Source organism: Electrophorus electricus, chromosome 18 (assembly GCF_013358815.1).
Source record: "Electrophorus electricus isolate fEleEle1 chromosome 18, fEleEle1.pri, whole genome shotgun sequence".
NCBI lineage: Eukaryota > Metazoa > Chordata > Actinopteri > Gymnotiformes > Gymnotidae > Electrophorus > Electrophorus electricus.
The window spans coordinates 6,097,838-6,114,748 of NC_049552.1; the positions used below are offsets into that span (position 1 = coordinate 6,097,838).

The window sequence follows — 16,911 nt, forward strand, 5'->3', positions numbered from 1 at the left end:
ATTAACCCTACCCGTCAACCCAACCTGGGCCAGTTTTTTTATGGCATGGGACGAAAACAGGCAAACCTTGCCTTTACTGTGCAACAGTTCAGAGGAAGACCATGCCTCCGCAGACTCCTAAAACAATTCTAAACCTTTATTCTCTAACAAGAGTGAAAAAGAAAAGGCAACATTGAAATGAAAAATGTTTATACACAAACTCACAACAATTGCTTGTATGCAATATCAATAATAATATAATAATTATTAGAACCCAAGACAAATAAAAATGCAGATAAAGTGAGTTACAGTGAGGTGTTTGTACAGTTCCTTGGACTCAGGAAAGAAAGGTGAGCGAAGAGAGACAGCAGAACATAAAAGCGTCAGAGAAAAGTAAAAGAATCTTGTGATTTAAAATTAAGAGTCAACAGATACAGAAGAGAAGGGGTATTATATGCAGTGACCTATTTTGGGAAAGTAGCACCAAAACAATGCATTTTTTTTGTTTTTTTCCTTTTGTTTTATATTCCCAGCCCTCCCCCCATGCCCCACACTTCCTAAAATGTTCTATTAGTTTATTCAAAAATTGTGTCTCCCTTGACAGCCTCAACAAAACACGAGACTCAATACATAAAAAATACAAGTACTGTTATGGCAGCCGTGCCACACTCCTCTTTGTACATCCGACGCCACCAAACCTGTGTTTGTTTGTGTGTGTGTGTGTGTGTGTGGCTAGACACTGTCACATTATGCAGGATAAGTAAGTTGGTGTTTGCCGGGGGTGGGGGTTAGTGCTGTTTAGTACAGCCAGCCCATTAATATGCTAAAGCAGACGAGATGGGTGTGGCCGAAAGGGACAGATGCGCATCAGCGGGACAGAGGCGATGACAGTCAGAGATAAACGAGGAGGGATTGACAAAGTTGACAGCAGAGCGAGATGGAGGGAGTGTTCACAAAAGGAACAGAAGCATGGACAGTGTGTGTGAAAGCTCAGTTGGTGTGTGTAATCTCTAGTTCTTTGGCCCAGAGAGCCTTTCTGAGCAGTTACTCCGTGGGACTATTATCCACGCCATAGTTTCCCATCACAATTCATCACAAGATCTGCAGAGGTGAGGAGGGAATGGGGAAAGAGATCAAAAACTGACAACCGGCAGGCGCACATAGCTTTTCATACTAACTGAGGATTTTGCAAAAAGAGGGCGCCACCGAGGTGTGTTCAGAGTACCTCTTGGGGCGTCTGTACAGGTGTGTGGTTAACGGGTCTCGTTTTCTTGGAATCTGAAGCCTCTGAGGTTCCCCCTTCAGCTTTCTGTGTCTTCCTCTTCCTTTTGGAGTCTTTCATCTTGCCGGCACGACCTGAGCGCTTCTGTTCCTGCAGCTCCATCTGACAGGAGGGAGACAGTTCTTATAGTCTTATAATCTGCCTACCCAGCCATTGAGGAGTGAGGAGATTATTTAAAAATAAAATTACAGCACTTCCACACAATTTCTGGAAACCCATGATTTTGCCCTCCCCATCACCTGTATGAGTGTGTTTAGGGAATGGCGGGGTGGAGGTGACGCCGCTTGCAGGAGTCGGTAGATGGTGTGCGTCTGGTCGAGCGTGACCTCCAGCAGGTCGCCCTCTAGTAGCAGTTCCTCTAACTGCGCTCTTGTCGAGGGGACCAGCTCGATTACTGGCCCTTTAAGACGTGGGATCAATGCCACCAGAGACTCCACCCCTTTTATCAAGAGGGGGGGGGGGGGAATAGCACAAAACAAGATCTAAGATTGTGGCATAAGGCTTGAAGGTTGATGAAAGGCTTAGGGATTTGAAATCAGATAAGAGACTGAAAACATTGAGGAACAGTTAACCATACTGGTGAACAAAATGTGGTCTAAAGAGTACCAACCTGTAACACTGGGAATTTCAGGCTTTTTAATGCCATTTTCAAGGCCGGACTGCACAAGGAAAAGGAGTTTATAGGTTATCATGTGAACAAAATGAAAATTTTGCTTAGATGCGTCAAGTAAAAAAAAAAAACCACACACAAGGTAGAAATGGTAACAACAGTTTGCACATCATTTGCCAGTACTGGATGCTGGCCGTCACTGCTGACAGGGAATGAATTTCTCTCAAAATATGGGTGATGTTTCCATTTCCACCAGCCCTTCCCTCACCTGGAGTCCATTAGGAGTATTCTCTCTGTCCTTCTTCTGAGTCTCTCCATCCTCCGTCAGATCGATCACGGCGTCCTCCTGCTCGTCCGAGTCCGACAGCACGATCACGTCCTCCCTGTTCCCTTTATTCTCCTCTTTGTGCTCCTCATTTTCATCCCTGGTCTGCATTTCTTTCAGTTCCTGCAGCCTCTGCAGCGCCCCCTGCAGTTCGGGGGTGTCCAGCACCTGTTTGGCTTGGCCCTGCCAGTTGATGGCCCTCTCGGTGAGGCATTGCAGGGCCTCGCCCTCGGGCAGCCGCACAGGCAGCCTCTGCAGGGCCACCAGCAGGGCCAGGATGGTCTCTAACCGTGGGCGACGGGAGCGCTGGCACCGCAGGCACAGGAAGCACGTGTCCCAGTCCCACCAGCAGAGGGGGTTGGCGATGGGCAAGTTAACAGGGCTTAACACAGAGGGGAAAGGCACGCAGCCTCCATGGAACAAGTCTTTGCACAGCTGGCAGCGATAGAGCAAAGGGCGGGGCACGCCGCCGCAAACGCACACCGGCTGGCTGGATGTGGGGGAAGGGGAGGAGCCACCGTTCTGCTGCGGCGAGAGGTCCGAGGGGAGGGGTGTGTCCGGGTTGGCCGAGTCGCTCCACCTCTGCTCCCTGGGGGTGTTATCCAGGTCCGGTTTGGCCAGGTTGAGCTGCTGCAGACGTAGGAGGGCCTCTTTCTCCTGCCGCTCACCCTCTTTGAATGCCATTACCTGGTCAACATACAACGAATGCAAAATATTAACGGTTCCTGACAGAAAAGAACCACGATGCAGTACAGCAGGCCTTTAAGCAAACCTGGCAAGGCACAGATGCAAGCATAGACATGACGCTTAAAATACCGCGGTCTTGTCTCAGGTGTGTGCTCAGACTCACAATGGCTCCTGGGTCTCGGAGGTCCTGAGCAGTGAGGCCCAGCACATTGACATCAGAGTCTGCTTCTGAGCTCAGAAGGTCTTCCTCCCTTTTCTTACTCTTCTCCACACATGGACACAAGACCTAGATAGGCGGGAGGGACGGAGGGAAAAGGGCGAGACCAAGTATTTTTAATTGACGTAAATAAAATCACGACTGCACTATTTTTTTTTTTTTCTTGCTAAAAAACCTTTTCCCTGAGATTCCACATGAAGCCAAGAATACCATTCATGGTGATTTTCTAAGGTCTAGTCGTGTCAGACACACAGTGGTCCTGCTCCTCCTCCGTTTCTCACGCACGCTCCGTCCTGCAGCCGCCCCGCCCCATGCCCTGCCCAGCCAGTGCCCCTCACCTCAAGCAGGCTGTGCTGGCTGCTCTTCTTCAGGAAGGTCTTGCTGGCCTTGTCCCTCCAGGAGTGGGCACTGGCCACCTGCAGCTCCAGCTGCCGCAGCTCCTCCATGCGCACGGGCAGGTCACGGCCGATGGCCACCAGGCCCTCCAGATCATCCAGGCACGGGTAGTGCTCGCCGTTCTGCTCCGTGCCGGTGCACAGCCGGAGCAGAGGGAGGGAGGGAGGGAGAGGAAGGGAGAACGAGAGAGAGCGCAAGACTCCTGAAGAATTTATGAAGAAATAATTTCCGAAAGAGAAGTGTCCCCCAAACAAGATTGGCTGCAAACCTGCTGCTTTTATTTAACGACTGCCTTGTGTATGTTCTATAGTAGCTAAAAAAAGCTAGAGATGCAGAAGTTCTGGTTGATCTCAGCCAGTAACCTGTAGGAGTTAAAGTTATGTGTGTGTCCTTAGTGGTAGTGGGTGGTGAGGAGCAGCTCTTGCCTGGATCTCCTCCAGGTCCGTGACCCAGGCCCGGGCCCGGGTCAGACACGCCTGCAGTGATTGGATGTTGGGCAGCTGCACGGGGATGAGCTGGGCCTCGTTCACGATGGCCTCCAAAGTGGAGAGAGGATGCTTCTGTCTGCTCCGACAGAGGAAGAGTGAAGAGAGGGTGAGAGAGCGAGCGATAGCGTAAGGTCATTAACAGTCCAAAGCAGAGGGGAGGCACCAGGATCTTCTGCCCGGGGCTTGGTTCACCTGTGCTCCAGGCAGATCTGGGCCTTCTCCTCCCAGCGCTCGGCGATGGTGAGCAGCTCCTGCAGCTCGCCCATGGCAGTCTCCACGCTCACGCTCTGCGGCACGTTGCAGCCGGCCTCCATAAGGCTGCGCAGCACGGCCAGCGTCACCTCACCGCCCGCGGGCCTCAGGGTGTGCCGCACCTGCCCCAGCCAGCGGCCCTGCTCCTGGAGCCCCGCCAGCAGCTCGCATGCCGGGGCTGCCACGGGCAGCAGCGCACCCTCCTCCAGCAGGGCCTGGACGTGGGCTGCCGACGGGCCGGGAGATGGCTGCTTCCACTCGGCCCCACCGCTGCTCACCAAGGCCTGGGCACGCGAGTCGAACTCCTCCACCTTCTGGAGCACAGCCTGAAGACCGGGTGGGGAAGAGGCATTATTGACTATTTTTGTGGTTGTTTTTTGAGTACAGGAATAACTTAAAATCTGCCATCTAGTCAAAAAAACCCAAAAAAAACATGCTTTCTGAATTCGTGATTAAAGATGGGAGAAGCGAGACGGGAACCCCCCCCCCCAATCTCAAACCCCTAGTCCCAGGTCCCAAATATAAGGCACAAGATCGATTGGTGCAACATTTGTGTGGAGCCTGTTTTGAGATTAAGAGTGGAAGTAAAAGGTGGCAGGACAGCTGGGCTTGGGTGGAGCGCTCCATCAGCACGTGCTCACCTGCACCTCCTCCAGCTGCTCCATCACGCAGGGCAGGTTGAGCATGGTGTCCACCAGCGTGCGCAGCTCCTGCAGGCTGGGCCGTTCACTAGGTGTGCCGCCGAGCAGCTCGGCGCTCCTGCTCCGGCACCGCTCGATGTCGGCCAGCACGGCCGAGAGGCGCTGCAGCAACTCGTTGTCCGGAAACTTCCGCTCGGCTGCCTCCTCCTTCAGCGCCTCCAAGTCTTTAATGCCTGGATGAAGGAAGCAAAACAGGAAAAACGTCGAAGTGAATATTCCGCTCAAAATCCGCAGAGGACAGTTGCGGTCAAAACGTGATTTGGGATGGTTGCTCAACGGCGCTGCCATTCTAACCTATTCTGTTGCCCTCCTCCTGCTCGAGGGCCTCCTTCACTCTGTTGGCCCAAGAGTCGAAAGACTCGGCCCGAACCTTCAGCCTGTGCAGCATGGCCAACAGCTCGTCCAGAGTGTAGCGATACCTGAGGGGAAGGCACCACAGATGAGACGCGCGGTCAAACTGCTGTCACCCCACGCGTGAGGCCCGGTGCCCAGGGAGAGGCAGCGTACCTGAGGTAGAGTTTGTCTGTGGAGCAGGAGCAGAGGTCCTGCGTGTGGTAGAGGCAGACGAGGCGCTCAGTGCAGTTGGTGCAGGCCAGCGCCGAGAGGAAGCATGTGGTCTTGCACTTGTCACACTGGCGCTCGTCATCGGGCAGCAGCTCGAACGCCTCCCGTTCAGCCTCGGTTATGCCCTGAGAGCATGCGCGCGTGCACACACACACACGCACGCACACACACACGCACGCGCCCTCGGGGTCAGGCGCAGTGACGAGGAGCTTACCGCCACGCCCCACCCAGCGGCCCCAAGGCAGTGAACTGGGTCACGTTTCAGCCTTCCCCACTTGCCCTTTAACCCCAACTTGTAAATACCTACTCCAACCTCTCGGACTCATTGTTAAGTAATCCCCCAGTGCGTCTGATTTGTTTCAAGATGATAGCTGTGTCCTGTCGTTCCTGCGTGTCAGCACCTCACCTTCTCCAGCAGGGCCTTGCGGAGCTTCCGCTCCTCCTGCACGATGATGAACATCTCGCGATGCGTGGCAGCCGCCAGGTTCAGGTCCAGCTTCTCCGGGCAGGCGGCCATCTTGCAGGTGAGCTCCTCGTGCGAGAAGACGCAGTAGCGGCGGAGTCGGCGGTAGTGCTCGATGCATGAGCGGCCCATGGGCAGCTAACGGGGGTGAGAGAAAGACGCCAAGCTCACTTGGCCACGTCTACAGACCCCAGACGTGACCAAAAATAAGGGAAACCTTCGACCACAGTTAAGAACCCTTTGCAACTCGCATCAAGTGGTTGCAAAAGACAAACACAGTGTAGATAAGTTCTTTGTGGACATGGCAAAAGTATGAAACTGAGCAATATTGTCCAGTTCCGTCTGGATAGCAGTCACGCTTCTGGGAATTCTGTACTCACCCAGTCTGCGGTGCAGAAGTTGACGGCTTCGGCAAAGTTGTATCCCTGATTGAAGCCGCTGTGATATGCTCGAGGGAAAGTGATGACAAACTCTCCTGCACACTGATTGGTACGCACAACCTGTCAATCACACAGACCCCAATTAGGAACAGAGCTCTGACAACTGGTGGTCCGCTTTATCGCTCTGGTAAAATGCAGGACTCTGTGAAGGCACGTGCTGAGGACGTGTTACTGACTGGCACTCCGTGGGCCATGAGGATATTGGGGTTCATGATTGTGACGAGCTGATGGAGCAGGTCTGGCTGGAACTCGAAGAGCTCTGGAGTGAGCTTCTTCATCACTTCCTCCAACTTCTCTGCTGCTACGGCTGGGACGCCGTACCACGTCTTGGGCTCCCCCCTGGGTGACGGAACACGTTACTGCAATCACCTGCGGCACTTCCTGCTTACTGTGCTTCTACAAGACGCTATTAAATGTGCTGAATGCAGGGGTTTTCAAACTCCTCTTGGTCGAAAAGGAAAAGCAAATGTAGCCTTATACATGTTTACTGTCCACTAACGCCGTGGGATTAATAACTCATTACATATGAGGGGACATATACAGATGGAACAGGATGCAGAAGCCACACTGAGGTTGGTGAGGTGTCGCTACCAGTGCAAGTAGTTGATGGAGTAACTCCAGTGATCCTCGATGTGCCAGCAGAAAGCAGAGAAGACCATGCCCACATACAACCATGGCACCTTCATGCCTGAGATATCCGCATTGATGTGGCACAATACTGACTGATCCAACACTGGCATGACGTTCAGGTTCCAGCCGCTGCGGGCATACTCCTGGAACAGCAGGGCACATGGTCAAACCGAGCTTTAAGTTTGCTGTTATTTCACTTGAGTGCAAATGGAAACAGGATGAGGCCTCGCGTTTTAATATTTAGGGGTAAAAAAAAAACAAAAACAAAAAAACAAAACAACCAACCCCCCCCCCTCATTTCTAGAGGCAAATGGGGACTAAAATAGGTACCAAAACCAAGAGGGAGAATGCAAGAACAAAAGATGGGAGAGAGAAAGATTACTCGGGGGGGGGGGGGGGGATGGGGGAAGATGAGCTATGTGTCTTAGAGAGGGAAGAGCAAATGCTAACCTCATCTTCCTCCGACAAATGTCTTTTGCCATTTTTGACAGGGAAGCCGCTCCCAAACTCTTTTGAGTGAATGTCAGCTCCGTATTCTACCGTTACATCCTCCTCAATGCTGCTAACCAACCGCCAGAACTCCTTCTCGACCAGCTCTGTAGGAACCATCTAAAAACCATCCACAAACAGTACTGAACTAATTATTGAGCGCAGTGGGATTTTAACTTTTTATCCTGGTCCTGCTGTGCTGGTGCCTCTTTTGTGCATTAACACGTTCATTAAAAAAAAAAAAGTAGACAAACTTTTAAAAGAACGTACATGTACAGGCATGTTGAAGTAGTCAGCCTTAAACGTGTCCGCCATTTCACCAAAACTCTGTAATGTGTATTCCCGAGTGGCCTGCTCGAAACCAAACGCTTCGGCGGGCTTTTTGCATTCCTGTTAATACAAACAGCACAAATTAGTCATATCTAAACAGACAAAACAGAAATGCAGCAAACCTTGAAATCGGACATTCTGGCACATGGACTGGGCTGACAAATTTGAATGCAACATAAAACAGCAGCTTTTCACGCACAGACTACCACAGCTGCCATGGTTTCTTGAACTCCACTTAACTGTCATCCATTATCTATCTGAATGTTTTGCTGCCGTGTCTCTGGCTTCTCTTACCTCAGCCACACATTTTGGGCAGCGCCAGTTGCCCTTGGGAGGGTCTGTGAGGGGGGGCAGGAGGCAGAAAGTGTGGTAATTGTCATCACAGCCATCACACAGGAGCAGCTTCTCGTCATCGTCCCCCCGGCCACACATTCGGCAGACAAACGAGTCCACCTGGGAACACAGACTCCTGGCTTATAGTGTAAATGCGCAGGACACCGAGCTGTAAGGTCCATTTCAAATTGGTCGCCATCTGGACTGTTAGGTGCTACTACAGCATGAATGAACTTAAAAGTTGTGACGGTTGGGCTTAAACCAGAGACAAGATGCTTGAGCAGTAAAGATTTAAAAACGTAAAGAGTTTAGGCTTCTTAATCATCCCACACAGCACGTGTTATCGCTTTGCTAGTTTAGCAGAAGTTTGCATTAAGCTCAACTTATTCCAGCTCATTTGCTGATGTTATAGCAACATTCCATTTACTTCAGTTCATCTGCAAAAATTGCTAAACGTACTTTATTCACACACACACACACACACAGACACACACTCACAAACTGAGGATTGCTGAGGTTGCGTCGGAGCCTCATGGTCATCTTGGTGCAGGGTTCGTCTTTCCCGGGGTCGTCTGTACTGCCCTCATCCTCTTCCTTCATCTTCACCTCATCCTTCACGACCAGGTTCAGGGGTGGAGGCTGGAGGTCTCCGTCCAGCCTCGTGACCTGCATCTCTCCCGCCTCTTCTTTAATGTTGCTAGCAGCACTGCTCTCTCTAACTATTACAGTCTGAGGGAGTTCATCTGAGAGGCAAACAGAACAGTGTTGACTGACTACTTTGTTTTACTAAGGCCTAGGTTGAGTTTCACAGATGGAAGACATCCCACCGACTGTGTAATAACATTTACATGCGTGCCAAACAGATAAAGCAGATACCTTTCTTCCTGGCCTTGTCTCGTGGGACCAGGCCTAGTCCCATCATCTTGGGTCCAGCGCCGTAGATCTGCAATTTCTTCAGCTCGGGGTTCTTCTCTATGTCCTCCTCGGTGGGCTCCGGCTGAAACGCATACGTCAAAACAATGAGCACAGGGACTCCCATACGGGCATGCCCTGGCGCTTAGAGAAGCTTGACCGTGTGTGCTAACTACTGCTATCTCTGAGCTTGATGCTGAACTTGGCATTGATAGCTGGGACACGCAATCAATACCACATGAGGGGCGTTGATTAAGCCAGCGCTCTGCGAGGTTTTCCCCTTGACCCAAAAATAAGCCCAAAAACCCAGCCATGCTAAACCCACCTCTTCACAAACGTATCTCCCTTTTGCTAACATTAGCGATATGGAGGTCGATGACATCCTACACTCTAATCCTGAGTCTGCTCGGGGCTCAGATAAGCAATGAAACCCTGGATGGGATATTCTATGTTAGCATTTGTAGAGAACACAGAAGCATTGCACGACCAGCCTTCTGGTGTGAAGCATTCCCTGGCAGGAACACATTCAGAGAGCGCGCACGCAGGAAGAGCAGCAGCCAAGCTGGGGAGCAAGAACGTTATGGCCCTCACACAGCAGCAGCAACGGTGGTAGCAGTCGGCCCCCGTCGCGCGGGGGGTGGTGGGGATGGGGGGTTTGACGACGCAGGAGGCGGCGCCAACGGGGTCCCAAGCAAGCCAGCATTGTAATACAGCAAGATGAGTATAGGGAGGATTTTTGATGCGGAACGCGGTTAGGGTGATGGAAATGGATGCACAGCGAGGAGGCAGGACGCGAGGGCGGGGAAGAAGAGTTAGTCCAGCTTATTCACAGCAGACATTAGCGATGCGTGGGGGTGGTGGTGATGTTGAGCAGAGGAGGAAGAGGAGGGTGTGAGAGACTGCACACTGGTGGGGGGGGGGGAAGAGTGTGAAGGTGTTAATGTGAGTATAAATAAGGTGATAAGGAAGAGGGAAAATGCAGAGAGAGAGAGAGAGAGAGAGAGAGAGAGAGGAGAGAGAGAGGAGAGAGAGAGAGCGCGCACGGGCGAGAGGCAGTACCGAGGAGATGTGTTGAGAGCCAGTGGTAAGAGGGTGGTGGGTCGGATCCTCTGGACTCTGCATGGGGAGACAACAACCATAACAAAAATGGACTCCAGTGGCAAAGATGGGGGCAACCAAGAAGAAGGGGGGGGGGAATGGATCCAGAGAGGGATAGTGATAGACCTGCAAAAGATGTGCATGTGGGCTTTTTTCCTTGGACACTGAACACCCCTACAACAGGTTCAGTTCGATTTACAGCTCGATTCGGGCTGTATTGGACTTCCAGCCTGCATAGCTTTGACAGATCTCCAGGACTGGTGTAGGACCCTTGCCTCGGAATGTCCATTTATAAATGTTTTAGGCAATTGGTATGCAATGATAATCTAATATATAGTGGACACTAAACGTGCTATGAAAATCACAGCAAGCAATTTTATTGTGAGTGCACTGATTTGGAGATTTATTAAATTATTAGTATTTACGTTGCTCTGCATTAATTTGCGGTCTAACATGGCTTTTTTCCTTACTGGCTTTAGCGTTCGGCTGAATTCTTTACTGTTTAAAAGTATTAAGGAAGTCTAAAAGGATCTGCAGTCTGAAAACGTGCATGTCTTTAATACACAGTTCATTATGAATCAATTCAAGCAAACAGGGTGGCAAATGAAAAAAGCCACATGGCTGCAAAATAAATTAAATGTAGCACTGACAACGACTGAAGATGAAAAGGTGCGCGAGGAGTAAGATGAAGAGAAAATGAAACTAATTGGGATAAGGCCAATGGAATTATGAACATAATACATGATGAAAATGTTTTTCAGAGAGGGTGGGAAAATAACCATCAAAATCTTTAAATGTTCCAAGTGTACTTCTGCGGTGGCGGGGGGGGGGTTGGGGGACGACACAGCAGGTTTGTAATAATTGGATAAAGAGAGCAATGGAAACAGCGCACAGATGCACTTTTAAAGCATGGTGACACAAGCTGCAAAGCATGCTGGGGCATGTACCCCGAGTGCTGATTGGCCAGAAGCACACAGAAAACCCAGAGACGCGCAGACACTGCAAAAATTCAGATGGAAGCCATTGCATTTGGGATATTAAATAGCCTGTTTCTGTTGAACATGCATTTAAAACATTTTGCTTTATATTTTAGCTAATGATGAAAAGGCTGGTTCGTTCCTAGCCCATAATGAAGCAGATGAAGCGCAGCAACAAACAAACCTAGGAATTTTATTTGATATGCCATGCCAAGGGCAAAATAGATAAGGTGAAAATAGTCTTAACAGAAATTAGTTGTAATATGCCTCTACAGATTCTATTTGTTTATACTGGATTCAGAAGGTTAGGGAGAATGTGTTTTTCTACTAGAAAGATTGATATTCACAAAGTTTTTATAATCCTAACAGCATATATTTCAGAAATACACAACGTATAGGTCTACAAAATAAGACAATTGACCGAATGATTGGTTTGAAAATGTAGTTAAGCAGGTTTTATTAATGTCAATTGTACGAACGACAACTGATTCACAATATTATGAGCATACAAGGTGGTTATTTGTTTTTTGGTTGTTCAAGGAGCTTGCAGGCTTGACTTTTCGAGATCTCCCCTTCCTAGAACTTTGAGCAGACCACAGGGTCTTTTACAAATAGCCACTCCTTAGTATTTATTAACATCTTGCATTTGAGGTACCTTAGCCCGAAGAAAGTTGGCAACTCGTGCTCTAAAACTTTCTCTATAGTAAACCGGCTTTAGAGTCTCCGAACCAGTGCTTGAGGCAATGCTGTGTCCCATATCTGACAGATACCAAAATATGCATAAATAACAGCCATTAACAGCTTTTGACTGGCCTACCGCAGATGCCACTCACCTCAGGTTGCAGGCGATTGGCTCGCCGCCCATAACTACTCATCTTAGAAGGCTGGACCGACTGACGCAGGGGAATTGAATGGGGCTTGTACTCCTTATCCACATCATCACTCTCATATGGCCTGGGTTTACATGGCTGCAAACAGGTTTACACAAACACATCAAATAAAAAAAGAAGATAGCCCAGTTTAGCATATCCAGCCTAAATATATCACTACTGTCACAATTGAGTGTTTCCAAAATAAACAAATCTGTCCACTGTCAAGCATTGCCTTGTGCTCAATAACATTACATAAGTATAATAAAATAGGGTTTTAAAAAGGAATTTAGGTACCATATAAACAAGATGCTCCACAGCGGACATTCAGTTTTGCTGTGTAGCCTATTAAAACATTTAGGCTTTCAAGCACTAGAGGACAAAAATCTTTGAAGTGTGAGGGAAATGGAAACACACACACACACACACACACACACACACACACACACACACACACCGGCAGGCTGGCACCAGACTGGAACATCTCGAAGGGGTACACAATCCTCTCATAGTGTGACCTCAGGAGGGAGCCGATGTTTTTGCCTGGTGGGTAGCCGAGCTTCTGAGCTACGCGCGCCCATCTCCTCTCCTTGCTTACTGCCTCAAAGCCCCCCTCTTCGGTGACGATCTGCAACACCATTAAACTACAGCTCAGGATAGCAGGAGCTATTGGAGGAGCCCGTCACATGATGCGCTGTCACTATCTTTATTTTTACAGTGCTTTTAAAGCAAAAAGCCACTGACCTATATGAACATCATACTAAATATGTATGGTGAGTTGTATCTATTCTCAAAGCTAATGTACAAAATAGAATAATTAGTTAATAATTGCATGGAGATAACCAAAATACCAAGGCAGGATAAACCATGTATACAACTGGACTGCGATGCATTCTGCCATCTATTATATTAATTTCACTCTTTAGTTCACTGTTATATAAATTAAAACAACAGTACCTTGGCCAAGCTGTACAGGTCTAGAATGTGTCTCTCTATGTTGGGTATTTTGAGGGAGGACCCCTGGATCTCCCAAAACTTGGCAATTCGGTCTAGATAATTCAGCTTCACTCTCGTCTCAGCCTGACAACGCAGAAGAAAAGATCATAGCTTGCACTCATAATGACAATTCTGATACCGCTCATATGCCAAGTAGTAAAAATTCAGAAGTTACAAACCAATAAGTCAGTAAAGGTGTACGTTTAAAAAAAGAACGGTCCTGAATGGAGGTGACAATTACCATCAGTACACAGTGAAAAATGAATGTGGATTTATGTGGCTGGTGCACACACCTCTAGTTCATTAAGTCTCTGTATACGGGGTGTGAAATGGAAATTGTCCACCTCCACAGCAAAGGGAGGCTGCCAGTCCTGTGAAGGAAAATAAGACAATTAAATGCCAATTCAGGCTAATGTCTTTTTGGACTTGATGTCCAACATTGATAACAGTTTATAAATAACAAGGTAATGATGGAATCCTGAAGAATTACATAACTGCTGTTATCTGGGTGAAGGGTGAGCAGTCTGTGTCAAATAAACCAACTTTGACCCTAAATGACTTGTGTGAGCATGACAAAAGTTTTTCAAGCACCCCTACCAAATACATTATTGGTCAAATAACTTCTGTCAGCAGAAATTATACCAAGACATCCAGAAATTGAAACTTACTGGTGGAGGCCGAATCTTGCATATTCCAGACTTCTCTGCGATTGGGCGGATCTTGGCGATGTAACCGAGCGCATCTTCAAACTCCTCCCATGACGGCTCAAACACTGGACATTCCGGAGGCGGCACAAACTCATCTCCTCCCTCCATCGCCCTAACTAAAATTTCTGAAAGAGTTAAAGGAACCCCAATTAAGATGTGTATCAGCTTCTTTAATTAAGGTACCAGTGCCTCAATCTACAACAATGTAGAATAGTTAAATATGCTTGAGCCAAATTTATAACAAAGCTTGTATTGCACACTACTGTGAATAAAAACATGAAAATAACATTTTGCTCAGCACAACCACTTATAAAGAATGTCAAATAAATTTTTCCAGTTGTAGAGTATGATCATTTAAATTAAACAAAACGATTAGTATTTGATATGTTAAATGTGTAAGACTGTTGATGCTGGTATGTTAGTGACTTAGCATCGTGCTCAATGAGTAAAAAAAAAAGGTCAGTCTGTGTACAGAGTATCAATATCAAACAAGCCCAATACAACGTCAAAGGTAATTATGAACATGCTGGCACCACTTCCTGAGGAAGTGTCTGGTCTACACACAAATCAAATCACCACCTACTAGATTTCCAAGGCTCAACCCCTGATGTTAAAAATGAAAACAACGGAACACTTGTGAATTAGACACAATCCGCTACTATGCATCGACTCTCCACAAGGACGGAATACAGTATCGGAGTGATCCGGGGTTTTCCCCATTTGCTATTAAACCGCACATATTCTTACGCACCCCATTAATATCCAAATCAGAAAGGAGAGTAACCTTTTTGGCCTTTAAATTGTTCACTCTGAAAAGAATATGCTACAAGACACTTAACGAGATCCGTTTTTCATGGACAAAAATATGATCACGGATACGAGCTAGCTAGCAAGCTAAATGAGTTGAAAACAATGTAAACACAGGCAGTCGGGGAGTAAAACCGTGTAGCCAAGTTAGCTACACAAACTAGCTACGAACTATGAAACAACTGCGTAATGTTTCTATCTAGCCGTTAGCTAGGAGTATGATACTCAAACTAGACAGTAGTTCATAAAAGGGGGAATTTCTCACATTTAGCCCACTTTATATCCGGAAAAGACAACGCCGACTTGTTTAGACGCACGTAATAACGATACTAGCTAAAGTCCTTAGCTAAGTTATGCATCCCTTGCCAGCTGTATAAAACGAGCTCCGATGTTAGTTTACGTTAGCATATCTTAGCTAGTCTAGCACATATCCTAGCTATCGCTAACTAGCAAACGTTTGCTACACCAGCATTGAACATGTACACGCTCTCTCAATATTCAGAAACTCACTACATGAAACTCTGGCATTTTTGTTAACCTAGCTAACTACCTACCATCTGGATTACAGTTTGGAAACACTTAGCTATCCGCTAGCCATCTAACGAACTAACAGTTAGTTGCTGCTCACTTTAGCTCCTTCAGAGTAGGTCAAACTAGCTCGTTAGCGTTATAGCAAATCTCACGTTAGCTAGCCAGGGCAGACAGTCCTGCTTTAATGGCTTCGTGACATGTCCTAGCTAACTAGTCAATTAAGCCGGCAGAGCTCGTTAATTAGAGATAAGATACGAGTATCAGCAGGACATCAACGCAAACTAACATCACATGCAGCTACAACACTGTCAAGCACACCAAGCACAAAACACAGTGGCTGGCTAACTCCTCTGAAGAACGAATATAACCAAAACCACAAGAACCAAAAATGCACATGTTGTAAAGATAACTAACAGCTAGCTAACCGCAGAATTCTTAAACTTAGCTCCGTCGTTAGCTAACCTAACCAGGTCTGCTGTAACTCTTTTGCTGGTTAGCTAGGGCTGGTAATAGCCAGCATGGACACTCAGTTGAGAACATCCGAACATAAAACAGACCTGACAAGGCATGATAGGCAGCCATTTAACGAGTTTTCTCTAATTGCACGGAACTCCCAACACACTATGCCACGTTTATCAGAAACTAAACCGTGAGCTAAATCAAGACAGACGTCTTGCAAAGCCAGTGCTTGTTGCGATAGAGCAAGTATGGCAAAAATATTAGATTAATAAGGTAGCTAGCTAGCTAGCTAATAAACAAACTTAAGGTTAGGTTGTTACGTTTAATGGCCACATGATCTTACATTCCAGCACTTCGTCTGTGCACTTCTTCAAATACGTTCTGGTGTTGCTTCGGAGTGAAAATTAACCCAGTTTTACTGAAAAATCGTCCGGGCCGTGTCAATGTCTTGGATGATCACAGGGTCTATTGTTCAGCACTGGGTCACTCTCTGGGTGGCTGCACATCTACGGCCTCCGCTTTCAGCCCATCCCAGCGCTCCGAGTCTCGGTGGTTGGGTGACCGAAGAGAATATTCGGTGAGAAACTTCTTTTTCCCCCTTAGTTCTAAAAGTCTCACCAAATTGGCACTTTCGTTGTTTGACCTGATTCATAAACAAGCACCAAGAGATGTGGTTGTTACCAGTTTTCTTCGTTAGCTATCCACCGTTCATCCTGTCTAAGCTAAACGCCATTTTGGTTTTCATCACAACCTACGCACAACCCTCAGGGGAAAGGTTTTACTGGATAGGAGTAAATAGTCCTTTAACCCTTATTTAATAATAGATAAAAGCACCATAGGTGTTGCTTTTCTGCCAAACATAAACCTGTGCAGAAATGTATGAAAAGAACACAATGCGCAGTTATCGACGCCGAATGATACGTAGGTTAAGTTAACCAAGTTATTGCAGGTAAATTCACGGACGTGACGCGGAATGATACTAACAAGGATTCACAACCTCTTTCAAAAGTAGTCCCAGCACCTACAATTTGCGCAAATGGTCAGTGAATAGAAAATGCGCAGCGACGCCTGGTGGCTGAAGGTTTATATTAATAAAAATGCCAATTTGGGAACTGGGATTATTTGTGATCATTGTATCCTCTAGCATGTAGCGATTTCTATTGATATACTTTCTGTTAAAGCGGAACTCACACAATTCACATTATTATCATACATAATTCTTCGTATGCAAAACACTAAGGATATGTCTACTAAGTATGTAATTGTTTGGCATATTATTTGGCAATTGTTTGTAAATTTGACATCTTATCCGTCGTATAATTACAATGTAATTCCGCAAAATAACATGTATTAATAAACAAACGAGACA

At 47.4% G+C, this 16,911-nt stretch overlaps 1 protein-coding gene across 2 annotated transcripts; it reads right to left on the reverse strand.

The window, feature by feature from the left end:
* Nucleotides 1-121: 121 nt before the first annotated feature.
* Nucleotides 122-16,476, reverse strand: kdm5c (lysine (K)-specific demethylase 5C). 2 transcript variants are annotated; one of them, XM_027012192.2, is made up of 28 exons: nt 15,886-16,476; nt 13,707-13,870; nt 13,332-13,409; nt 13,000-13,122; nt 12,500-12,670; nt 12,007-12,141; nt 10,158-10,214; nt 9,063-9,183; nt 8,685-8,929; nt 8,148-8,306; nt 7,794-7,913; nt 7,485-7,643; nt 6,996-7,177; nt 6,581-6,743; nt 6,345-6,464; nt 5,908-6,102; nt 5,445-5,626; nt 5,232-5,356; nt 4,878-5,110; nt 4,177-4,562; nt 3,922-4,060; nt 3,439-3,618; nt 3,047-3,169; nt 2,140-2,883; nt 1,872-1,920; nt 1,501-1,700; nt 1,205-1,363; nt 122-1,080 (listed from the first exon to the last, which is right to left on the reverse strand). In XM_027012192.2, exons 2-28 carry the CDS (start codon nt 13,851-13,853, stop codon nt 1,072-1,074), a joined length of 4,704 nt encoding a protein of 1,567 aa, XP_026867993.2. In that variant the 5' UTR covers nt 13,854-13,870; nt 15,886-16,476; the 3' UTR covers nt 122-1,071. The 2 variants fall into 2 exon arrangements, with proteins under 2 accessions (XP_026867993.2, XP_026867994.2); XM_027012193.2 differs by lacking the exon at nt 10,158-10,214.
* Nucleotides 16,477-16,911: the final 435 nt, after the last annotated feature.

Coding starts and splice junctions, on each gene's coding strand:
- kdm5c (XM_027012192.2), bottom strand. CDS start 13,853: ATGGAGGGAGGAGATGAGTTTGTGCCGCCTCCGGAATGTCCAGTGTTT. Junction 7,914..8,147: donor GCCCAAAATGTGTGGCTGAG/GTAAGAGAAGCC, acceptor TTGTATTAACAG/GAATGCAAAAAGCCCGCCGA. Junction 1,364..1,500: donor CCCTAAACACACTCATACAG/GTGATGGGGAGG, acceptor CCCTCCTGTCAG/ATGGAGCTGCAGGAACAGAA.